The following is a 17,730-nucleotide window of genomic DNA, read 5'->3' as shown; positions in this document are numbered from 1 at the left end:
GTGTGTTGCTTACAGTAGAGCAGTGGATTATATGAGTCAGTTTACTGTTTACAGTCAAAATTACATGAAAAGACGTAGGTTTATTTGCAACACAAAACAATGTCCTGACATTGGAAACTCAGTTCAGTTCAGTCACTCAGTCGTGTCCGACTCTTTGTGACCCCGTGAATCGCAGCACGCCAGGCCTCCTTGTCCATCACCAGCTCCCGGAGTTTACCCAAACTCACGTCCATCGAGTCAGTGATGCCATCCAGCCATCTCATCCTCTGTCATCCCCTTCTCCTCCTGCCCCCAATCCTTCCCAGGATTAGGGTCTTTTCCAATGAGTCAGCTCTTCACATGAGGTGGCCAAAGTATTGGAGTTTCAGCTTCCACATCAGTCCTTCCAATGAATACCCAGGACTGATCTCCTTTAGGATGGACTGGTTGGATCTCCTTGCAGTCCAAGGGACTCTCAAGAGTCTTCTCCAGCACCACAGTTCAAAAGCATCAATTCTTCAGCTCTCAGCTTTCTTCACAGTCCAACTCTCACATCCATACATGACCACTGGAAAAACCATAGCCTTGACTAGACGGAACTTTGTTGGCAAAGTTATGTCTCTGCTTTTTAGTATGCTGTCTAGGTTGGTCATGACTTTCCTTCCAAGGAACAGAAAGTGAAGTCGATTAGTCGTGTCCGACTCTTTGCGACCCCATGGACTGTAGCCTACCAGGCTCCTCTGTCCATGGGATTTTCCAGGCAATAGTCCTGGAGTGGGATGCCATTGCCTTCTCCAGGGGATCTTCCTGACCCAGGGATTGAACCCGGGTCTCCTGCATTGTAGAAAGACGCTTTACCGTCTGAGCCACCAGGGAAGTCCAAGGAATAAGTGTCTGTTAATTTCATGGCTGCAATCACCATCTGCAGTGATTTTGGAGGCCAAAAAAATAAAGTCTGACACTGTTTCTACTGTTTCCCCATCTATTTGCCATGAAGTGATGGGACCAGACGCCATGATCTTAGTTTTCTGAATGTTGAGCTTTAAGCCCTTTTTCACTCTCTTTCACTTTCATCAAGAGGCTCTTTAGTTCTTCTTCACTTTCTGCCATAAGGGTGGTGCCATCTGCATATCTCAGGTTATTGATATTTCTCCCGGCAATCTTGATTCCAGCTTGTGCTTCTTCCAGCCCAGCGTTTCTCATGATGTACTCTGCATATAAGTTAAATAAGCAGGGTAACAATATACAGCCTTAACATACTCCTTTTCCTATTTGGAACCAGTCTGTTGTTCCATGTCCAGTTCTAACTGTGGCTTCCTGACCTGCATACAGGTTTCTCAAGAGGCAGGTCAGGTGGTCTGGTATTCCCATCTCTTTCAGAATTTTCCACAGTTTATTGTGATCCACACAGTCAAAGGCTTTGGCATAGTCAATAAAGCAGAAATAGATGTTTTTCTGGAACTCTCTTGCTTTTTTGATGATCCAGCAGATGTTGGCAAGTTGATCTCTGGTTCCTCTGCCTTTTCTAAAACCAGCTTAAAGGTCAAATGTAAAATTAATTGATAGTGAACATTATTGGGCTTCTCTAATAGCTCAGTTGGTAAAGAATCTGCCTGCAATGCAGGAGACCCCAGTTCGATTCCTGAATCAGGAAGATCTGCTGGAGAAGGGATAGGCTACCCACTCCCGTATTCTTGGGCTTCCCTTGTGACTCAGTTGGTAAAGAGTTCGCCTGCAATGCGGGAGACCTAGGTTTGATCCTTGGTTTGAGAAGATCCCCTGAAGAAGGGGAAGGCTACCCACTGCAATATTCTGGCCTGGAGAATTCCATGGACTGTGTAGTCCATGGGGTCACAAAGAATCAGACACGACTGAGCAACTTTCACTTCACTTCAGTGAACATTATTATATATGTAACTTCTTTAGTTTAACAAGATTGTATGCCGTAAATGTTTTCAGAATTGTTCTGTTGAAAGAAAAAAAAAAGCCTAAGTGGGAAAAACATTTGGCTGAAGTAAAAACAGAAAATCAATACATCAGAGGTTTAGCTCTATGTCCAATTTAATGTTTTCCTGTGGCAGGTTGCTCCAAATTCCGAAAAATAAAATACCATTAACAAAGTACCAAACAAAGTAATTTATATAACCTATATATTAGAAATTCTTTTTCAGATGCCTAATAATGGATACAATAAGATACTGGGCATTTTCCTATCATGTTGAGTGGTTTTGATGAAGCTGTTCTCTTAAATAGATGGTCGGTAGGTAAACATCTTTACCCTCTATTACAGGGGAGAAGATTATTGACTAAAATATTTCAGAATCTACCTTTAAAAGCATACTTAATCATCCGCTCAAAATAGCACACTGAAAGTTAAACAGCTCCTCTGGCATTTAGTGTAGCTAAACACAATATTTCCTATTTGTAAATATTTATTTATCCAGAAGGAGACTAGAAGTATGGTTTGGAACGTTGCCCCTTATGTAAGTCCAGTGTCTTTTGAACCAGAATTGCTATTTTTGACGCCCAAGTTGACCATGTTCCACATCACCTCTGATGTAGGAGGCCCCTTTTTAAAAAATATTTATTTTGACTCTGCCGGGTCTTCACTGTGGCCCGCGGGATCTTCGTTTTGGCAGGCGAACTCTTGGTTCCAGCATGTGGGATCTAGTTCTCCAGCCAGGGATCGAACGCAGGCCCCCTGCGTCGGGAGCGCGGCGTGTTAACCTCTGGACCAGCAGGAAAATCCCTTAGGGGGCCCCTTGAGTCTCATGTCCCTGGTCTCCCACTTTGTTTCCTCTCTTCATTTGTGTTCCTGGAATTTTAGGATGAGATTAGATAGAGAAGAGTTTTCAGAGTCTCAGAGTATGCCCCCGTTCCAAGGAGCAGGTCTATGTTGTGCTTCAGAGCGTGGGCTCTGCTGGGGTTCAAACCATGGTTCAACCAGTTGATAGCGGTTTGCCGTTGGGCAAGTTATTGGGTCTTTCTGTTCTTCAGCTTTCTATTTATGTAACCCAAGGATACTCTTAGCACCTCACAGGGTTGCTGTTGTGAGAATTAAAAGTGCTTTATATCCGTGTGTAATAGCCAACACACTGCACATAGGCGCGTGTACTGTTCTGGGTACATAATGTGGATGCATGATGTTGTTAATGCTCTTGGTCATTCATATGATATAAAATGCTTGCCGTTGTTAATATGGCACGGTCGTGTTGGTGATGGCTGCCTCAGGAGAGTAGGTGGGAGTCTCTGATTCAGATGACTTTTATGCTTCTCTCACACTAATGAAATCATTGCTTAGCGTGTGAAAAGCCAAGGCGCAGTATAGTTAAAGAAACTCTGATGGAGACCTCATGACGAGGAACTGCATTTATCTGCTTAATCCTCCTTTGTCCTCATCGCCCATCTGCCTTGTAAATCTTCCCAAGGCTGCTGCTTCATTCAGACCTCATTCCTCATGTGCCTCCTGGCAGATGTCTCCTAACTAGCTCCCTCACAACAGTCTCACCCTTTAATGCCTCCTTTCTGCTGCCACTCTTGCTCTTTTCTCGACACACAGCTAACGATGCCACTTCCTACTCGCAAACAACTTTGGCTTGTTCATTTTCTATGGTATAAAGTTTAGTAAAAGTTTAGGATCAAGTCTCTGGTATTAAAGTTAACATGACCCAAGAGGCTTGTGTTAGCCAAGCCTACTTTCCCAGCTTCTGAAAACTGCATCCCCTGAAATGACCTATATTTCGCCTTCACAGGAATCCTCATCCTTCTCAAACACAGTCATGACTCTGAGATCTGTCATGAATTCCCTCTCTCCAGGAAGCCTCTCTCTGAACCATCTAGTAAAATCCAGTGCACTCTTAATTGCCACCCTTCTACCATTTTTTTTCCTAGGAAAGCATGCAGCCCCTCTTTTGGTAGAAAGTTCTGTGTAAGTAAATTGTTACTGAAATTCATCTTGATAGAGACAACCCGTGGCAGTAGACACTTGTCAGTGTGGAAGAAAAGATCCAGCATTTCCGAGTTTTCTTCATTAGGGGAAATTTCTACTTTATTTGCTTCTGCTGCTTACATTTAGCTAAGGTAATGTGCTAAGAAATGATTAACAGGTACAGCAGATGAAAAAGAAGCTTCAATTAACTCTTTATTAACAAATTTAGTAGGTGGGCACTTGCATGATTTTTTGCTTTTTATATTATGTGGTTGACAAGCAGTTTGTCTCGGCGGTGTACTTGGTCATCACCTTAATGTTTGAAATTACCGAGTTACACATTACATTTTCAGTTCTTATCCCATGTTCCCTCATGACTTGTAGTGCCGTTTCTGAATAATTTTAATTTTTCCAGCATAATCTGTCTGTGTGTTTTGTGAGCATTTGAAACACGTAATAGATGAGTGCTCTGTGTAGTATTAGCCTCTAATTGCGCAGGATTTTGGAGGAGAGGTCAAGGTGGACTGAGGTTGTCTGAAAGGTATCCTGAGAGCCCTGGGCCTTAGCTGACCCTTAAAAATGAATTTTGAGTTAAACCGGAAGTCAAACACTGCCAGTTACTGACCTGCTAGAGCAAAGACTCAGATGTATTCAGAGGACAGTGAGCTTGGCCGTGGCCATTGGAAGTTAGGTTAGACTCACAGAGCAGGTCAAACTGTGTCCAGCTCTGAGAGCCAAGCCAGGGCGCTGACCCACTAGAGTTAAGTATGATCTGAAAAAGCAGCATGAGAGAAGCAGCACTGGAGAAAGACTTTTTATAAATAACACCCTGGGCGTGTACATTAGCTTTATTATCACACGTATGCCCAGAAGTTTGCATACAGCTTCAAGGAGCAATCTTCCTGCAGCCCATCATCGTAAGGCCTGCTGAAAGACCCTTCAACTAGAGTCCAGGAACCCAAACAGGTTATGGAAAGACCTAGTCAGATGGTAGCAAAAGCTTAATGTAGGATGGTGGCAGTGAAAAATGGAAAGAGGCCTTTTTGAAGAAAAATTGACAAGATTTGGTAACTAATTGGATATGGAGTTGAAAGACGGAGAAGGAGAGATTACAGAAAAGATTGTGCCTATGAAAAAATTAACCTTGGTCCATGAGGACTCGTTTCTGTTTTGTGCTTATTAGTTTTATATGTTTGTATCTATAATTTAAAGTCTAGGAGGAAGAAGATGAAGTGAAAAGGCTCATAATGTCTAAACATCCAAATAGGAGAAAGTTTCAGAACTTCGGGCTCAAAGAGTTCCACATTCAGTTGAACTCTGTGTTGTCCTCCTCACAACATCGTAAGCCAGAAATATGTTCTTTGAATTTACAACTTCTTAAAATAGGAGTCAATGAAAACAAAAAAAGGACAGCAAGTGTTTTCAAGTTAACTGGAGAGAAAAAAAATTTTTTCTAACACCACATTTGAAATTCTATATATTTACACTAGTTTTAATATGAATGTTCAGAAATTTGTAACCCAGCGAGGTGGATTCTGTTATCCTTGATACAGATTATATTGTGAATGCTCCAATTGTTTTATGTGAAACAATATTTTTCATCAAATGAAACTATGAAACAGGCGAACTCTAAAGTTAGTCTGCTCTTCATTTTCTTATAATCTGTAATCAGGAAATCCATTCACTCGTGCTTTATAATTTTTGTGCTTTTAAGTGGTCAGGGGAATGTGACATCTGCATGCAGCCCCATCCACATTGATCATCGTCCCAGGCAGAGGGTAATTTTAAAACGTAGCATGGAGAGAGGTGGAATCTATATCTCAGAAGTTTATTGAAGGGTAGCGTTTCCCACCTCCCGACCCTGACTTTGAAAGAGACCGTTCTGTTGGGTGAATTTATCTTAAGGTAAGACAGCAGCCTCAACAGAAGGCCGCAGCGCCCGGAGTGAGGAGGAGGCCACAGTTTCCGAGCCGGTTTAAATGCAGGCTCTTCTTAGCAGTAAACCACACGAATGTATTCATCATTGATTTTCAAATGATAGGTTTCTATATCACTGGTTTAGGATCCACAGCCTCGCATTCCTGAATCTATATTATGCCAAAAGAATAACAACTTGGTGGCTGGAAACAGAAATGGTTATTATATGGCTCCAAAATGCTAGCTGGCACAATATGCTAAAAACAGCAGAAATTCACCGGTAAAAGGCAGAATTTATTTGTTCTCAAAAATAACTTTTATGCTCTAAAAATATGAATTTAAGAAGTGTCATCGTGGTTCAAAATATTTTACCTTCAGTATGTAAACACCTTAAAATATGTGACTAATCTTCTAAAATGGCATAATTTCCGAACAAGAGGAAATATTCCAAGAGGAAAAATAGAATGCTTTTCAAATCTTTTTTTTTTAAGTTTTAAGGCATTTATTAGGTGAAAACCTAAAATATATGTTTGCTTTTTATCTCCCACCCCCCATCCCCCGCCTACTGCTGCCCCAAATCATTGTTTAAAATGTGGGCAAAAGGCTTTGTTGGAATTTCTCAGAATTCACTCTAGAAAAAAAATTTTTTTCTTAATAAAAAAAAGCTTTTCTCAGAGCCTCCGTGCAGCATTTCCATTTTCGCACACTGGCCCACTGCTCGTCATATCACAGGACAACACATTTCATAAAGCGGTTTTACTTCCTTTTAGCAAAATAACTCCTCCATGCAAACCAGTATCGGCATCTACCAAGCCCGGGTTTTAGTTTCTTCTGATCTGTTCAAGCTTCATTGCACTGCTTAACTGACTTTTTTTTTCCCCCTTTCTTTTGAAATTACCCAGCTAATTTTCCATTTGATTGTTTATTTAAACCAGATCTCACACAGGCTTAATAGATAAGTGACATAGGCATTCAGCGTATCTGTCAGCCTGAGCTCCGGCTGACAGGAAAGAAGAGTGCAAACTTTGTCTCGGTTTTCTCACTCCATTTTTATCCCATGGAATCTATTAATTAAAACGAAAGCCCTAGAATAGTCACAATAATGATTCAGTAAGACACATTAAATATAAGTCCTCTGAGCATTCCATTTTATCAAGCATCTTTCTACGTGAATATACCCTTTGTGTTTCTCCTAGCCAAAAAAGGTAAATGTGTTTGTTTCTTGTAATCAACTTTTGCCACAGAAAACTGTCCAAATTAACTATGCAAATTTCTTCTTGGCTTTTGACATCTTTAGTTGGCTTTAGAGAATATAGCTAATTTTCTTGAAGTTTTATTACAGAAGAGCAACTTATATACAAATTCAACCAACATTTCTTAAGCAACTACTTTATACTTGATACGTTTTGCCAGGAGGGGTTGTTTGTTTTATTTTGTGGGTTTTTTCCTCCAGTAAGGTGGAGAATGTTATGCATAATCCAAATGACAGATTTAATCTTGTAGTTATTTGTTATACATTCAGCCTGTTTATTCATGCATAAAATAAGACAAGTAAAATGAAAGGGATATGAAGAACCAGTATGGTCTAAACATTATTAAAGTTGTGTGTGAGCATGCTCAGTCATGTCCAACTCTTTGCAACCCCATGGACCGTAGCCTGCCAGGCTCCTCTGTCCGTGGGATTTCCCAAGCCAGAATACTGGAGTGGGGTGCCATGCCCTCCTCCAGGGGATATTCCTGACCCAGAGATCGAAACCACCTCTCCTGCATTTCCTGCATCAGCAGGCAGATTCTTTACCACTGCGCTACTTGGAACGCCAAAACAGTGTACCTCAAACAGATTCTAATTCAAAAGATGTGCCCAAAAATATCTCCTGAAATGTTCTGGGGCTTTGCCTTCCTAATTTCTCACCGTAGCTCGGGTCATCACAGAAATTTCCAGACTGGATCACACCATCAGGCCTTCCTAAAATATCCCAATGCCAGTAGACCTCTCTGTCCCCTTAAAGGCCTGTGTTCCCTCTGCTCTGAAGCCTTCAGGGCTCTGCATTTCCACCATTTAAAACCAAGACATGTTAGCCTAGAAGTCATAGGCTAAGCTCCAGTGGGCTCCACAGCCCAACCCCCATATTCCTTCAGAATCTTGCCTCTTCTCTCATGGGTTCCCTTCTCACCAGGATCCTCACAGAGTGTCTGGCCATCCTCTGTAAATTGCCACCGTGGCCCTTTCCTAGTGCTCAGTCACAAAACCAGAGATCTTTTTGTCTCCTCTGTTTTTTCAAGACCCACATCAGTTCTGGCCTCTTCCGTGAATCTCATTCAGATAATGTCTTCCCTGCTGGGAACCCAGTAGCCCTTAATCTGGATTCCTCTGTGGCACCTCACCCCAGGCTGCCCCGTCTTGGTGTGTACGTCTCACACACGTCCATTCAGATTGCCACAAAGGACTGCAAGGGCCTTGGAGGACCGGGGCCTTGTCTCTGCCGCCCCACAGGGTAGCACACAGTTATCATTCATCCTGGGGTAACAGATGCTGGGGTTTTGCCATAATGATAATGATGACAGTAACAATGAGGTTTGACTGTCTCTTTTAGAGAGCTCCAGAAAACAGCTGTCTGGGCTCCCAGCAAGGGCTGTTGAATTGGCCTGGGTGGTTTCTCCGATTCTCCAGTCAGAGACGGTGGAGGAAACCAGCAGGGACTTCCGGTTCAGCTCAGGTTGCATCGGCTGCCTCTGCACCTCTGCCGGTCACGGGCCAGTATATTTTGAGTTCTGAGAAATGGACACCTTCAGATAGCCGTTTGTCTGCTAATGGGAGGGGGAGACTAAACATCAGAGACCCAAGAAAAACCTTTCAGGACGGTTTCCACTCGCTGGCTACTCCTATGCCCTGAGCATCAGCCCTTTAGTGGAGGCCTCACCCCCTCCTTTCAGCTCCTGAGAAGGAGTCCTGCTTTCTGAAGTTCTCTGTGAGCAAGAGAGCAGGGCTTCAGGTTTGTCCACTGAGCCTCGTGAGGAAAGCAGACCAGAGAGAGAAAAGCCATAGGGAGAAATCGCTCAGAGAAAAGGGAAACTGAAGAGCAAAGCGTGTGAGAGGCTGCTATGCCTCCCACATGTCCTAGAAATTATAGTCTTGCTGATGTGTCCTTTCTTCACTTAGGGACACACAGACACACAAAATAAAATCCAAATCGTTGAACCGAAAGCGTGAGTCATATCAGCCAGGCCTCCACTGAGCTGATCAATTCAAGTTCAAGACCAATTCATGCTTTTCTTAGGTCCTGAAAGACTGTCTGACTTTCGTCCCAACTTTTTTCTAATAGAAAAAAAAATAAAGTATATGCTGATTTCCGGACAAGTTGATGTCTCTTAAGTTTCTTCTCATTAGGAGTTTTTAATCTTCCTTCAGGGGCACATTAAAGAACTGATTGGGTTACTCCTGAGGAGGTTGTCAGTCATCCTGTGAACTTTCCATGTACGTTATTGTCTCACCCTGTTAATCCTTTCTTCATCATCTCATGTAACATACGCTCTAGAAACATTTTTTGAGTCTGGATTTTTTTCCCTGAGTGCTCTCACTGTTTTCTGTTAACAGGGAACGGGTATGGCAATCCCCGAAACTCACCAGGTCTGCTGGTCTCACCTGGTAACTTGAACAAGAATATGCAAGCAAAATCTCCTCCCCCCATGAATTTAGGGATGAATAACCGTAAACCAGACCTCCGAGTTCTTATTCCACCAGGCAGCAAGAATACGATGCCATCAGTGGTAATGTGAAATTCCATTTTAAATAAGTGTTGATAATGTTTTGTATATGTTTTGCTGTTTTTGTATCTGTTTGACTTTATGAGTTACTTACATGTTCCCAGAAAATCAACATGTCAGTGCTATTGCTGCAGCCCTGTTTGGATTTAGCTATTATTTCTGGTAACTGGTTTGCGTTTCCCTTTTCCATGGGAAAAAAAAAAAAAAAGAAGAACCAACATCTAATAAACTCCATTATAGGGCTGGTGTTCTGGGGCAAAGAAAACATTTCCTTTTAAGGCCCCCAATTTATAATTAGAAAAAAATCATTACCTAGGACTCTGCTTAGGGGATGTATGATTTGACCAATGGTAGAAGCAAACTCATAGAGTGAGGTATTTCATTAGATTTTTACAGGATTGAACTAAATAAGTATGCTCTTAAGGTGCTGACAGTGAAAAATCTTTTTCATAATCTCTAAATGAACTCTCTCCCATTAATTGGCATTTCTTCTCTTAGGTATATTGCAGTGATAATCTTTAATACATAACATGCCTCTGCACTGCCTCAGTTCTCCTTTCCAAATATGTATTTAATGCCAGTAATTACCTCTCAAAAACAAATTGTCTTAAAATTCTAGGCAATTGAAAACAATGGTTATATTTTCCATCAAAAAAAAAGTTGTGGCACTTATAAGAATAAATATGAACTATAAATAATATCCCTGGAAGCTATCATTTTTCCTTCTCCTGGGTCTGAAGGACTAAGGTGAAGATAATCCTGTGGGCCCAAATTCAACAACAAAGAGACTTACATCCCTGTTCTCCAAATTAGCTTTGCTTAAGAGCGAGAGAACATTTAAAACCAAGATTCAGTAGACAAATTTAGATCATTCTGCAAACACATTTTTTTTTCTTTCTCTGCTCTGTGGCAAGCTTCAGGGTAAAACAGTCCTGCAAGCTGATTAGTTTATTATGGCACAGTGCAGATTAATTTTGAATATCAACCCCCCAAAATTCACATAATATGCAACATTCCCTTTGGAAAAGGCTGGGTCTAATAAATAAAACCTCCCACAGGGCCATCACCAAGCAGTTTGGGCCACCCATGGCAGGCTGTCTCTATCAGCTGATTGATTCCAAGTCCCTTAAAACTGATGATTTCCCAGGGATCCCATGAGCTGTTGGTCAGGTCTCTGTCAGTGTTAGCCAGGTGCTGTGTCCCCCTTTCTCCAGCAAGTACACTGTCAAAGTACCATCTTTTTTTTTTTTCCCCCTCAAAATGTGGTGGTGAAATAATGAAGGTTGAAACCCTGACCTGTGCTGAAAACTGGATAGATTGTCTTCCCATTGGAGACAAACAGCTCATTAAAGGAAACAAAGAATATCTTTATAAGGAGTTGTCTTTAGAGTCTGAGTTTTAAAGCTGTTTCAACTGTCATGCCTGTCAGAAGATGCTTTTCCTTTTGTTGAAAAGATTTTGCCCAAGTATAAATATTTACAGACACTAATTAATAAAACTCCTTCCCCATGCTCTCAGTCTGAGGATGTCGACCTGCTCTTGGTAAGTGGTGAGGACGCGTCCCTTCAGGGCCACGTGTGAGGAAAAAACCCAAAGCAACCGTTAGGTGGACAGGTGGCAGTAGTAACGTGGAGAGATTTGGGGTTAGTGTGTGTCAACATAGATTATTTAGAAATCATTTCAAGTATCAATTACAGGTGAAATACCAGGTTATCTGTTTTTCTGTTTTACCCTCTGTGAGTGAAGGCCCATGTTTTCAATGTATTTTTGGATTTAATTTATAGTACAATTGTAACAAACAAATGTCCTTAGTTATTTAAAGCCACAAAGATACTTATTTTTCTAAGAATAAAATTCTCACGATATTTAAGAGTATATGAATTTTTAATCTCCTTGCTCTAAGGAATTAAATATACACATTAGCTCTGTTTTGCCATCTAGTTTGAGGGAAGTTTTAGAAGAATCTGAAAAAAAGTGGTCAGAGCACCACCTGCTGGTCAAAACATAGCATGAATCCTCTACCCGTCTGCTCTGCTATATATACAACTGAGCATAAAACCACCATGGTTGATTTTAATTTTTTTTTCAATTTGCATTTGAATAAAAACTGAAACAATGGAAGTACAGTATACATATTTCATCAGTTTTCAACATAGTCTGTTTTTACCCATAATAAAGCTATGGTACTTGTTACTAGTTCAGTTGCCTAGGAGATACTGATGTAATGGGTTACTATGGCAACAGCTGGTCTCTTGAAGGATTGTAAATGATAGGGTTGGCAGAGTTCATAGAGACACATGTTAAATGATTAATTTCATGAGATTTGTACCAAGTTATCTCTTTATGTGCAAAACTAATACTGAAATCTAGTGTTTTTAAGTTTTTTTAAAAAATTCTATTCCATAATATCTTTTTATTTACTTTAAAAGAATCAAAGGATAAATAACTCCCAGTCTGCTCAGTCATTGGCTACCCCAGTGGTTTCCGTAGCAACTCCTACTTTACCAGGACAAGGGATGGGAGGATATCCATCAGCCATTTCAACAACATATGGTACCGGTGAGTAGTTTTGCCATGTTCAAATAATACATTAAATACTTTCTATTAAAAAGCAAAATGATATTACCTATTAGTCTGTTAGGAAGCTTTATTTAATACCTGTGGTGTTCAGATCATTATACCATTACCTATTCATTACTAAGACAAAGTGAATATCCGCATGATTCTTTCTTAGTGACCCAAAGTTTTGTTAACCCAACCTGAATACAGTATAGAAGAATAATTTCAAGGAAAATTAGCTGTTATTATTTTTTTGATGTAATACTGAAGCTGAAGCTCCAATACTTTGGCCAGAGCTAACTCATTGGAAAAGACTCTGATGCTGGGGAAGATGGAAGGCTGGAGGAGAAAGGGGGGGACAGAGGATGAGATTACTGGATGGCATCACCAGTTCAATGGACATGAGTGTGAGCAAACTCCAGGAAATACTGAAGGACCGGGAAGCCTGACATGTTGCAGTCAGTGGGGTCACAGAGTCGACTGAACAACAACAATAGAAAGCCTGCTTTCTCAGGATTGTTTAAGAAAAGGTTTCTAGATCATCAAATACTAGGTATCTGCCTGTGATACCAGATTGTAGTTCTAATAAACTGAAAATGCATGCTGTACTACATTGAAGTTTTCATGGAATACTTAATTTTTGGTGCATAGTATGTATCTCTTTTTGAATTAAAATTGTCCCTAATGTTTTATCTCCCTCCCTGCCCCAATTTGTTTTTAAGTATATCATTCAATAATACTAATAGAACATTTTAAAAATTGAAAATGATTATTCTGTTCTCCATTTGGTTAATTTCCAAGTTAAATCTTTTGCCTTCCTCTTGTCTTTGCTCTAGAGTACTCTCTGAGTAGTGCAGACCTGTCGTCTCTGTCTGGCTTTAACACTGCCAGCGCTCTTCATCTTGGGTCAGTAACTGGCTGGCAACAACAGCACCTACACAGCATGCCACCGTCCGCCCTCAGCCAGCTGGGGTAAGCAGTGTCACTTCTTTCATAACACACTTCCATAACCGCGTGTTCAAAATGACAAATGGCAGCCTCTGAGTTTGTGCCCTAACGCCCCTTTAGAGGATGTGAGATGCTGCTGGATCAAAATCTGGAAGTAATTAGCAGGTTGATATCTTTCACGTGGCTTACGTATTACTTTCCTTCTTCTTTATGAGGAGGGGGAGCTCTGTGATAGTAGGACATTTTATTTTCCTGTGGTTTTAGGCTGTATCTGTTTCCACTCCTATCAGGGATAAAGTTTTCTTCAGTTAAGCTTTCACACAGTTCACGTGGGACAGAAGAAAACATTTACAGTTATTAGTTCTTTGAATTTTTGAGCTAGTTGAGAATCTTTTTCCCTTCGCATAAACCACGTAGTTCTTAATGTGATTAGCATAGTTAACCTATTACTCAGAGGGTCAACTATTCCACAGATATACAGACTTCATATATTTATAATATACTTATAGTATAGTTGTGTATTCATAGATATTGTATGAATACACATATATGTATATGTACACACACACTAATTATTTAAATTTGGGTATAAAAATAGTTTTTGTTGTTTTCTGAAGTCAGAAGGTGTCTGTTTTCTGCCCCCTTGTGGTACTTTTGAGATATGTCTTTGTTATAGAAATAGCTCCCGTCGTTTATCAATGGGAAGGTTCAAATCTTAAAAAGCCCTGAATTCACAAATAATACTGCTTATAAAACCAATAGTTTTATTTTTAAGTTTAAAACATGAACCAAAGACTTGACTTTCAGTTTAAGAACTCCAAAACTTCAGTTAATCTTCAAAAGAAAATACAAGGAGGATATAAAATATTTAAAGATAACCCATCTTTATATGTTAGAAAAATGCTGTTTGTTTACCCCACTTTTACCCTTCTGCTGAGCCATTTGGTTAAAATAGTTAGCTAGTTCTATGTTCATATTCTAAGGAGACAATGAGAATAAAATCCTGATGAGAATAAAAATTACTGATTGATATCACAGCTTCTCTTACCCCTCTCCAGCCCCACTAGCTTTCACATGGAATTGATTTCACATAGATTAGTGCTCTGGTTGTGGAGTTTATACCTAGCTACTATTTGCTTATGTGCATTTTCCTCACTAATCACTATTGTTGAAACTCTAACCTAAAAATGAAATAAATTCTCTTGACACTGTTGTTCTGCTTCCTTGAAAGATTAACTCTGAAGATATATCACATATTGATCAGCAACACAATGTCTCTTTTTAGGATAACATTTAAATTTTCCTAGAAATGTTTAACTATCCAAATAGGAATGTATTGCAATAAATTTTTCAGGTAATTACCACTAAGTACATCGTACCAACAGGCATTCTTAAAATCATACACACGGCATTGTACTTCTGTGGTTCAGCAGTGAATCCACTGTTTATCGCTTTTTGTCAAAAGTAAAGGTCCCTATTCTCATTTTTCACAAAATTCATCCATTATAGGACTAGCTCTTCTTGGAAATTATCAATGTCAAAAGTCATATTATTTTCTCTGATATGGCTTCCTTTTGTTTTCAGTAACACCTGACAGTTTGCATTTTTACATAGAAAATACATAGATTTATGTATTTTAACTACCCTACAATTTTTTAATTCTCTTCTGGGAAGAGACTTTTATTTTATTTTATTCTACATGGGAAGAATCTAATTCTCTGCTGCCCTTAATAGCAGCTTCAGTAAATGAGAAAGAAGGGATAGCCCTGGTCTAGTGAGGAACTGAATTACAACAGTCAAGGATGAAGCGTTTTGTTTAGTTCCGGTTGCTTTCAACACCAGTTCTCATGGTGCATGAGTTGACTCGGAATTTAGTCTATGTGTTTTTATTGCACTTAATCACTTCCCTTATCCCTCAAATAGATACCCCTTCCAGGCCTTCTAATTTTGGCCTGCCTGCCTTTCTTCTCTCCTTCCTTCCTTCCTTCCTTCCTTCCTCAACGCCCCCCCCACACACACACACAATAGTTTTCAAAAGGAGATTCCTTCAGATGGATTAGCCTATGCTCACACGATTAAATCTCAAATAGAAAGAAAGAAAATCCCAAGTTATAATATTTATGTAAAATAAATTATATGAGCTACCTTTTTTCCTTACAATGTCAGTCACTTTTTTTTAAATTGATATTTTTCCAAGCCACACTAGTCTCAAATACTTGTGTGCCGGATTCGCATTCTTTCCAGTAGATACAGTGTTCAAAGCAAGTAAAATATCTTTCAGCCCACCAAAGCAGATATTCCCCACAGCCCAAGAGAGTCACCACAATTCTTTCTCAGAATTAAACCATGAAAGAGATCTTCGTATTTTGCTCATGGAAATTCCTTTAAATCCTCAAAACTATATTGTTAGCACTCTCTAGTATCTGATTTTATCTGAGCAACTTAGAAAAACAGCATAAAGTGACCAGATACGGGAATAGAGCAGACTAGAAGGAACTTGCCATCAAGGGTTAGCAAAAGTCATTCGCATACTAATATTTGAGAAAATGACCCTCAAATGTTTTGGTGTTTTTCTCCTACCACCTAAAAAAAAGACAACCTAACTTCTAGAAGCATGTCCGTCATCATGCTTATTAATGTGGGTATTCAGTAAATACTGAGAGAAGACTTTAAGTAAAGACAATTTTTAAAAGGTTAGGTTAAATACAGTTGGATAGTCTTAATTTCCAGGCAGGGGGCAGTAAGAAATTTGAATAAAGCTCTCCAGTCATCTCTCATTTCTGAACACCATGGGGAAGGTAGGTGTTTTCCCAGCTGGAAGGAAGGCCTCTGCAGTAGCTGGAATCCTACAGCAGGGCTGGATGTGGGAACTTGCGTATCTGGCTTCTGTCTCCCACGCACCTCCTCGTCATCCACACATAGGAAGTATCTCACAGTTATCTGTATCTATCAAAGCTGTGTTCTCAAGAACAAGTAGACCAACATGCTTATCTCTGAGTCTAGCATATATACAGCTAACTGATGTTAAGTTGAGTTCAGTCTCTCAGTCATATCCAACTCGTGGTGACCCCGTGGACTGCAGCACGCCAGGCTTCCCTGTCCATCACCAGCTCCCAGAATTTACCCAAACTCATGTCCATCGAGTCAGTGATGCCATCCAACCATCTCATCCTGTCATCTCCTTCTCGTCCCGCCTTCAATCTTTTCCAGCATCAGGGTCTTTTCAAATGAGTCAGTCCTTCGCATCAAGTGGCCAAAGTATTGGAGTTTCAGCTTCAGCATCAGTCCTTCCAATGAATATTCAGGACTGCTCTCCTTTAGGATGGACTGGTTGGATCTCCTTGCAGTCCAGGGGACTCTCAAGAGTCTTCTCCAACACCACAGCCCAAAAGCATCTATTCTTTGGTGCTCAGCTTTCTTTATAGTCCAACTCTCACATCCATACATGACTACTGGAAAAGCCATAGCTTTGACTAGGTGGACTTTTGTTGGCAAAGTAATGTCTCTGCTTTTTCATATGCTGTCTAGGTTGGTCATAACTTTTCTTCCAAGGAGCAAGGGTCTTTTAATTTCATGTCTGCAATCACCATCTGCAGTGATTTTGGAGCCCCCAAAAATAAAGTCTCTCACTGTTTCCATTAGTTCCCCATCTATTTGCCATGAAGTGATGGGACCAGATGCCATGATCTTAGTTTTCTGAATGTTGAGCTTTAAGCCAACATTTTCACTCTCCTCTTTCACTTTCATCAAGAGGCTCTTTAATTCTTCACTTTCTGCCATAAGGGTGGTGTCATCTGCATATCTGAGGTTATTGATATTTCTCCCAGCAATCTTAATTCCAGCTTGTGCTTCATCCAGTCTGGCATTTCTCATGATGTACTCTGCATATAAGTTAAATAAGCAGGGTTACAATATACAGCCTTGACGTACTCATTAAGTGATGTTAATGTTCCTTTTTCTTTTCAAGAACATACTTCTTTGATAATGGAGACTAGGCAATTAAACATCATTCTGTTCTGAATCCCATAGCACAGTATAATGAAGCTGAATCTAAGATACCACTTACAATTCATTACTGTGAATTCAGTGTCCCCAGAACTACTCAAAATGCTTCATAAATGCTTTCAGTGTCAAATGAAATGCCACCAACTAAGTTTATCTTATTTTGGGGACTAGCCTGTTTGTTTGAAGGAAAGGATAAACAATAAGTATTGTATCTTTTATGAGGAAGAGATACAGCAAAATCTCTACAAGCCAGCTGACTTTGGGAGAAGAGTGAATAAGTAGAAAAAGCAGCTTCCAAAAGCTATATTAAAGAAATATCATTTCAATTATATTATGTTTTGGTCAGTTTATTAAGATTAACTGCTTATGCTGGTTCAACTTGCCAAATATTGTTTTCTAATTTTTCATGTCACCCTGCCTGTGAAGACACAATCTAAATGTCAGAGGGCAGACAAAAGTATTTATTGATATGCCACTTTATTTTCAGACGCTTAATTGACATTCATCATTAAACAGTTGTGTGACTCATAGTGGAAGCATTTAATTAAATTTTAGTGAAATAGTCTTTCTCATCCAGAGCCAGGAAAATTCTTTCTTCCAGAAATCAAAAGATGATTTCCTCTGACATC

At 40.0% G+C, this 17,730-nt stretch overlaps 1 protein-coding gene across 29 annotated transcripts in view; it reads left to right on the top strand.

Annotated features, from left to right (window-relative positions):
* Positions 1–17,730, top strand: part of MEF2C (myocyte enhancer factor 2C) — a 176,163-nt gene that overhangs the window by 151,919 nt on the left and 6,514 nt on the right. For 28 of the 29 annotated variants that reach the window (XM_081504935.1, XM_081504932.1, XM_081504919.1 and 25 more), the window contains 3 exons: positions 9,420–9,592; positions 12,019–12,148; positions 12,985–13,120. In XM_081504935.1, the coding sequence (XP_081361061.1) occupies positions 9,420–9,592; positions 12,019–12,148; positions 12,985–13,120 (439 nt within the window). Of the gene's footprint in view, positions 1–9,419; positions 9,593–11,107; positions 11,132–12,018; positions 12,149–12,984; positions 13,121–17,730 lie in introns of all 29 variants that reach the window. The other variant, XM_081504905.1, reaches the window with a different exon arrangement.

This window comes from Giraffa tippelskirchi, chromosome 6 (genome assembly GCF_054371585.1).
Source record: "Giraffa tippelskirchi isolate mGirTip1 chromosome 6, T2T-mGirTip1v1.2.pri, whole genome shotgun sequence".
In the NCBI taxonomy this organism is placed as follows: Eukaryota; Metazoa; Chordata; class Mammalia; order Artiodactyla; family Giraffidae; genus Giraffa; species Giraffa tippelskirchi.
The sequence above is the reverse complement of the archived record's forward strand: the minus strand, read 5'-3'. Positions and strand labels throughout refer to the sequence as shown.